General features: G+C 61.4%; 3 protein-coding genes across 10 annotated transcripts in view; all 3 read right to left on the bottom strand.

Annotated features, from left to right (window-relative positions):
• Positions 1–912, bottom strand: part of LOC104912663 (mucin-4) — a 14,359-nt gene extending 13,447 nt beyond the window's left edge. Inside the window, 1 exon segment of the mRNA XM_031555084.1 lies at positions 9–912. Coding sequence (XP_031410944.1) covers positions 9–905 — 897 coding nt within the window. The 5' untranslated portion in view covers positions 906–912.
• LOC109369364 lies at positions 898–2,753 on the bottom strand. Its single transcript, XM_031555056.1, has one exon. The coding sequence runs from the start codon at positions 1,555–1,557 to the stop codon at positions 907–909; it is 651 nt and encodes a 216-aa protein (XP_031410916.1). The 5' UTR covers positions 1,558–2,753; the 3' UTR covers positions 898–906.
• Positions 2,754–2,828: 75 nt separating this feature from the next.
• Positions 2,829–6,684, bottom strand: part of TNK2 (tyrosine kinase non receptor 2) — a 17,711-nt gene continuing 13,855 nt past the window's right edge. For 4 of the 8 annotated variants that reach the window (XM_019619056.2, XM_010716775.3, XM_019619060.2 and 1 more), the window contains 6 exons: positions 6,222–6,313; positions 5,581–5,700; positions 3,858–5,209; positions 3,398–3,493; positions 3,191–3,318; positions 2,829–3,116 (listed from right to left, as the gene is read on the bottom strand). In XM_019619056.2, the coding sequence (XP_019474601.1) occupies positions 3,110–3,116; positions 3,191–3,318; positions 3,398–3,493; positions 3,858–5,209; positions 5,581–5,700; positions 6,222–6,313 (1,795 nt within the window). In that variant the 3' untranslated portion in view covers positions 2,829–3,109. Of the gene's footprint in view, positions 3,117–3,186; positions 3,319–3,397; positions 3,494–3,857; positions 5,210–5,580; positions 5,701–6,221; positions 6,314–6,684 lie in introns of those variants that run through there. The other 4 variants (XM_031555045.1, XM_010716774.3, XM_010716773.3 and 1 more) reach the window with 3 other exon arrangements.

The following is a 6,684-nucleotide window of genomic DNA, read 5'->3' as shown; positions in this document are numbered from 1 at the left end:
GTAGTTGCTGGCACAGTGGGAGATGTGACACGGTCAGACATGGTTGATGTAGGCTCAGGGTTCCCCACGGTGATGCTGGCTGTGGTGAAAAGAGGAGAGGTGGCCTCGTCCAGCCCTGGTGTCACCTCCTGGGACAGGCGCACAGAAGCTGTGAGCAGCTCACCTGGGCTCCAGGTGAGGGAGTGGGGTGAAGTCCCTGTGCTGTGTTGGACATCAGACAGCACCACGGTCTGTGCTGTCCCCGGTGTCCACTCCACAGTGACAGCACGGTGAGGCTGCACCAACCCACTGTCATCAGTCGCTGTGCTGGTGGCTGAGGAAGGTGCTTCTGTTCCCAGCACCAGAGGAGTTGCAGGGACATGTCTCACTGCAGGAGACAAACCTCCACTGGGCATTGGGACGTCGCCTGTCAGCAATCTGGTGGCATGCATACGTTCCTCAGTCACTGTTATCTCTTGCAGAGGGAGGGTTGATCCTGGTGTGGGCTGCCCAGAAGTGCTCTGCAGAGCACTGTGTTCTCCCACAGACTTTGTGGGAGCAGTGCTGCTGCCCCGTGGCACTGAGATGCCTGTCCCCTTCTCCATAGGTACACGTGGAGCTGGGGACAGCATGGCTGTGGCTGGCTCTGTATCCCTGTTCTCATGGGTAACAGCCATTTTGTGCCCTGTAGGCACAGGGGATGAGATCTGAGTGGTGCCAGGAGCCAGGGGGACACTGGTCGTCCAGTCAGTTTGTTTTGGGTAGGCAAGCCTTGCCTGGGGACTGTCCCATCCTGCCACCCCCCCAGAGACTGCTGCACTAGAAGGCATCTCCTGCTCCTTGCTGGGACTCATGGGATCCACTGCTGCCAGCACCACCTGCAGCACTGCACTGCCTGTGAGGAGACAGAAGGCAATTCCACCCATACTAACCCCTGAGCATGCTGCTCACCCAGGCACTGGACTGAGCTCCCTGGTGGGTAGGGATCAGCTCCAACCTGGCATTACCTGAACCATCTCCGAGGACAGAAGGCTTCTCTGTTCGGCCAGGGGACAGCTGGCACGTGCCCAACTCAGGCACAGTGGGTGACATATCCTGATGCTGTTCGGCACTGATGCTGTCAGGCACGTGGGAGCTGCCAACCGGCTCTGCTGGGTCCTGTGCTGGGACAAGGGGCCCCATGCCTGCTGCTCCCACATTCCCTGGTGGGGCTTGGGTGTGAGCAAGGGCAGGCTGAGCAACAAGCCCTTTGCTTCCCACTGTAATCCATTGGGTGCCCATCTCTCCTCCCCACCATGCAGGCTGCTGCAGGACAGATCCCCGTGCCTCCTTGGCACCGTGGTGTGTCCGGCTGCCCCGGTGACGCAGACGACCCCGGCACTCACCTGGCAGCACCCAGAGTCCCCACAGCACCCAGCTCCACAGCAGCTGCCCCATGATGTGGCCACAAAGGTTCCCGGCACCGCTGGCACCTCCTCGCTGTCCGAGGGCCAGTGATGCAATGAGGCAGCTCCTCCAGTGAGCACTGCCCTGTGCCAGCCCTCCTCCAGCTGCCACTGCAGTGTGGGGGTGCCACATGCCACCAACAGCTCCTCAGGCCCACAGAGACAGCCATGCCCCAGCCCTGAGGACGTGCTGGTGGCTGGGGTCATCCTTTTAGCCCTTGCTTTAGCCATGAGGAGGTTTTAAGACCCTGTATAAGGTGAACCCATACGTGACACCCCAAGGTTAAGATACACTTAGAGCTGATCACCTCTTGTGACCACGCAATGGCCTGCAAAAGGCCACAGGATGGCAAAGGGGGCTCAGGTCTCCAATAGTGCAGGAAGGGGGTGCTCGCCAAAGCCCCATGCCCACCCCTCCTTCTTTGCTGCCAAGTCCCAGCCACGCTTGGCCAGGTAGACGATAACCCCCAGAACCCATGGGCCTGCCGCCAAGGAGGAACAAGGAAGGGAGCACCTGCCTCGGGGTCCTGCACTGCTTAACCCTTCCCCATCCCCTGGGGCACTGCATTGCCCCCCAGGATGCACAGAGACCGAGCAGCACTCATCACACCTCCACCAGGCCCCCAGTAGTGACCACCCCACTGACCCCATGCCCCCAAAGGTGCGGGGCATTGTACTAAGGGCCCATGACCTTAACATGGCTGTTGCGTGCAGGGGGTTATCTGCGCCATCGGTGTGTATCCCATTGCAAACACCCACGCAAATCCGGGCTGGGGAGGGGGGGGGAGGGAAGGGATGAGGGGTGGTTCCACACAGGCTGGGCCGTGCCTTGGTTGCAGGTCACCTTAAATGAGGGAAATGCAGTGAGATGCACCAAACAGCCTCCCTGCACCCACCGTTCCCCTGGGGACCACCAACGCCCTACCTCCACACCCGTGCTCACAAGCCCAGGTTTGGGCAACAAGGTCCCCTTCCCTTCTGCGAGGTGGCACCTCGGGGCGCCCAGGCAATGCATTCCACCAATGCTTTGGGTGCACCGAGTGCCACCCCCAACCCCCTCCCCAGCCCCTGGCTGCGGCTCGGCGGTGCCATGCGGTTGCACAACCCCTTTGTTGTGTGGGTGGGGGAAGAGATGCAGGGCTCGCCGCTCCCTGCCTGGGCATGAGTCACACAGTGCTCCAGGCACATCTGCTGCAGGGCGCGGGGGTGGCACGGCCTCGGCAGGGTACAGGGGGCACTGGGGCCGTGCCATGGGGTCACCCCAGTGTGTGCCATAGGAGCATGCATGCGTCCTTCCTGTGTGCATCAGGAATGCCTGTGTGTGCTGGCAGCAACCCAGGAGCTGGGCACGAGCACCCTCCTCCTTTCCATTGATTATTTTTATATATATAGATATATAATATATATATAATATAATATATATATATTAAAATTACATTTCTCTTTACAAAAACAATTCAACATCAGGCCAAGGGACGGAGCTCATCTCCTCAGCCAGGGCGCAGATCCCCAGACACAGGGGCTGTGGCATAGTCTCAACTGTTGGGCAAGATCCCTTCTGGGGTTGCCCCCATCCCCTAGGTGGGGCTCAGTCCAGAGTCCAGCAGCAGAAGGTGGGATCGGGGTGGTGACCTCGCAGTGAGACGCCTGCTCTGGGTCCGGCATCGCTCACCTGGTCCCTGCTGTCACCGCCTGCAAGGAGAGGACATGAGATCAGGGGGTGACAGGGTTGGACCCCATCCTTAAAATAATATTCGTGGACTTACTTCTGCCTGGAGGAGCTGTATGGGTCGAGGAGGTGGGAGCTGGCCTGCGCCAGGTTCCAGTCGAACATCTCCAGCACCCGGTGGCACTCCACGCGGGACTTCAGTCCCAGGCAGAAGAGCTGCTCCACCTGCAAAGGGACACAGGGCATAAGGATCAGGGTGCCAGGGTGCCAGGGTGCTGGCAGTGGGTGCTGCAGCATGCTGTACCTTCAAGTACTGGATGGCACGTTGAACATTCCAGCCGTGGTTCTGCAGGGCTGCCTGGCACTCCTCGGTGGTGACGCCATGCACTGTGTCCTGAACCTGGGGAAGAATGGAGGTCACTGTGTGTCACCATGGGCAGCGGAGTTGGGGAGTCAGGGAGACACTATGGCTGCCACCCCCAAGACTCCATTCCCAACCAGGAGTTGGGCACCAGCAATGAGGTGTCAACATGGTATTTCCGCCTCCTGGGCTGGGGTGACAGCCACCTTCCTCCCAGACCCATGGGTCTAACTGTGGGTAGGGCTAATTTGGGTTAAAAGGGCCCTCAAACCCCATGTGGGAGCTGCAATGACACTCCTGCATGTCTTCAACCTTCTGCGGGTTGAACATTGGGAAACAGATGCATGGGGTGGGGATACCTTTTGCCCACGGCCATCTGCACAAAAGTCACGTCTCTCCTTACCAGCCGGATCTTCTCCGAGGGACGATAGCCATCTGGCCCATCATACACGATTTTCTGAAGGCTGCAGGAAGCTTTCACCAAACACTTGGGCCCGAGATTGCTGTTGTTGGAGGAGAAGTTGGCCTTGTAGTCAGGCTGCTGCTGCACCATGGGCCGGACGGTGGCCGTGGTGACCACGCGGGATGCTGGTGCCTCTTCGGGGCTTTTGGCCTCCTTGAAAAATTTCTCATACTTGTCCAGGTAGGCAGGGCGTTCGGGCAGCAGGTAATAGTGGGTGCTACTGACCTTCTGCCCATCCTTCACAATGGGCAGGATGCAGGGCCCCTTGGAGCAGTCCTTGCCCTGTGCCTGGATCACTTTGGGGGTAGCGTATTTGGGGTCCAGAGCGAAGCTCTGCGTGGTGGGCATGGGTTTCCCTGGCGATGTGGACAGGCAAGAGCAGAGGGCAGCCCGCTGCTGTGGGGAGCCCACCTGCAGGGCCATGGGGCTGGGCGTCCGTGAAGTGGGCTGTGACAGCGGGTCCCGAGGGGGGATTTGGGGTGGCCGGTCCTCTTCGCCCCCTGAGGCTGGGGACAGCTCCCCAGACCAACGGCCAGGTTCATTGCGGCGCAGCGGCCGAGGAGGGATGGGAACGCGGGGTGGGATTTGGGGTTTGTCGTCAGCCAGGCATGCGGATGGCCCCCGGGGCACGTTGAACCTCTTCATGCACTCCTGCTGCAGCTCCTGGAAGATCTCAGTAGTCTGCGTCAGGCTGGGCTGCTTGGTGTCCTTGGGGGGCAGAAAGAGGTTGTCCTCCAGCCCCGCCGCCCGCTCACCCTCATCCACGAAGCCGTAGTTGGTTTCACCTCGCTCACGTGCCCTGGGAAGGCCAGCACGGCTGCCCCGCCGCCCCAGGGGGCTGTTGATGGAGCACACCTCAAAGTCATCCTCGTCCTGTGCCACGTCATCGTAGGCGGGTGGTGGGGGCAAGGGCCGGGCGTCCCAGTCCACCACTGGTGTGGGGTGGAGGGGCCGGGGCAGGGCTCGTGTGGGGCTTTGCGGGGGGGTTTTGTCCAGCAGCGAGAAGGCCTCCATGGCCAGTTTGGCGAGGGAAGGGGCCGTCAGCTCCCCCACGGGCGAAGGGGTAGTGGGGGGCACCTCCTCCCCAAAGTCAATGAGGGTCACCTCGCCGCTCGTTGGTCCCTCACTGGGTGACCGGCTGGGTTGCCGCTCGCCCACCTTGGTGCCCGGCACGCGGGCAGAGGGCTTGGCAAGCCGCAGGCCCTTCCCCGGGCCTGGCTTCTTCAGACAGAGCTTTCGGAGGCCGGCCGACAGGCCTTCGTCCTCCTCACTGACCGGGTCGTAGGAGGGCTCTAGGAAACAAAGGAGAAAGCAGTGAGTATCCCACTGCACTACCCACCAGTATACCCATCCCGTGTCCCCAGCTGCTGCCAATCTCAGAGGTGACTCCAAACCCCAACTCCTTCCCAAAGCCACAGTAAGACCCCAGAAAACTCCCCGCAGCCCCGTGGCACAGCAGCCTCAGCCACCCCTCACCCTGCTCTCTGGGCAGGGTCCACGGTGAGCCAGGAGATGAGGACCCCCTCTGCTCCACAGCCACCCCAGTGTAAGCCATTTCTGGAGCCCGGGGACACAATCTACAGGGAGCAGAGCCATGCTGTCACCCCCAGGTGACACCCCATCGGTAAGAGCAGGAGGCGAGCACACAGCACACCCCGAGTACCTTGAAAGAAAGGAGCTAAGAGAGAAGAGAAGGGACAGGAGCAGGGCTGGAGGCTCCAAGAACAGCCCGACTTACTGGTAAGCAGGATGGAAGGCTGAGGCGGGCGCGGAGGCGGCTGCCCTGCGGGAGGAGAAGAGAGAGCCCGAGAGCAGGCGGGACGGGGGGTGAGCACGCGGAGCAGGCGGCAGCCGGGGCGGCTGTTAGCAGGAGCATGGCGCATGCTTTATCCCCCTGCACCGCTACGGACAGCAGCAGGTGCCGGCGTGCTGCCCCAGTGGGTCGCGGGGTTGGGGGTACAGAACTTGCACGGTGTCGGCTGCAACCGCAGCAGTGAGCCGCTCTGCCCCGTAATGGGGAGCCCTGCCCCGGGAGGGGATGAGGGGCCCGGCCGAAGGCCAGCAGGGCAGAGTCCAGTCTGGAGGGGCCGGGCAGAGCCGCCCACACTGCTGGCAGTGGCACCGGGCAGGGTGACAGCATGTGCTGGCTCCCCACCACCGGAGCTGCAACAAGCAAACAGCAGCAGACAGAGCAGAGGGGACAGATGGATAGTCCTGCCCGCCACCCAGGCAGAAAGGTGCTCAGAAGGGACTTGGTGCAGCTGACAGGTAGGAGGTGGGGGGCGAAGGGGTGAAGACACTTACTTTTGGCCCTTCCTGGGAGCTGGGTAGGTCTGGCAGCGCTCAGGTCCACTCCTAAAACATCAGGAGGGTCCATGGGATTTCCCAGGTACAGCCTCGGGAGAGAAAGAAGAGAGCAGTGGGGGATCAGCAGGATGTTGCACCTTTCTGGGCACACAGGACACACCTGGTTATACATTCTGTACACTGCAACATACAGTAGGGGGCTCACCCTGCCCCTTGCTGCAGGATGGTGACCCCACAGCTCTATGGACAGAGGTACATCCCAACTGCTGCGTCCCTGTGATGCCAAGTGCCCGTATGCTCCACTTTATGAGGCTTCCGGCTCTACAGCACAGGCCCCTGGTGCCGCCTCAGTGTCACCCATCCCCTCTTTGCCTCCAGCACAGGGCACCCACACATGGGGTACCGAACCCAGAGAAGCACGGCGGGAGGCCCGGGCGAGCCGTCGCAAGCCAGGCATGGC

Source organism: Meleagris gallopavo, chromosome 11 (genome assembly GCF_000146605.3).
Source record: "Meleagris gallopavo isolate NT-WF06-2002-E0010 breed Aviagen turkey brand Nicholas breeding stock chromosome 11, Turkey_5.1, whole genome shotgun sequence".
NCBI classification, from domain to species: domain Eukaryota; kingdom Metazoa; phylum Chordata; class Aves; order Galliformes; family Phasianidae; genus Meleagris; species Meleagris gallopavo.
This window is presented reverse-complemented; position numbering and strand designations above follow the sequence as displayed.

Excerpts from the sequence above, each read along its gene's own strand:
- LOC109369364 (XM_031555056.1), bottom strand. The coding sequence starts at position 1,557 with ATGTGGCACCCCCACACTGCAGTGGCAGCTGGAGGAGGGCTGGCACAG.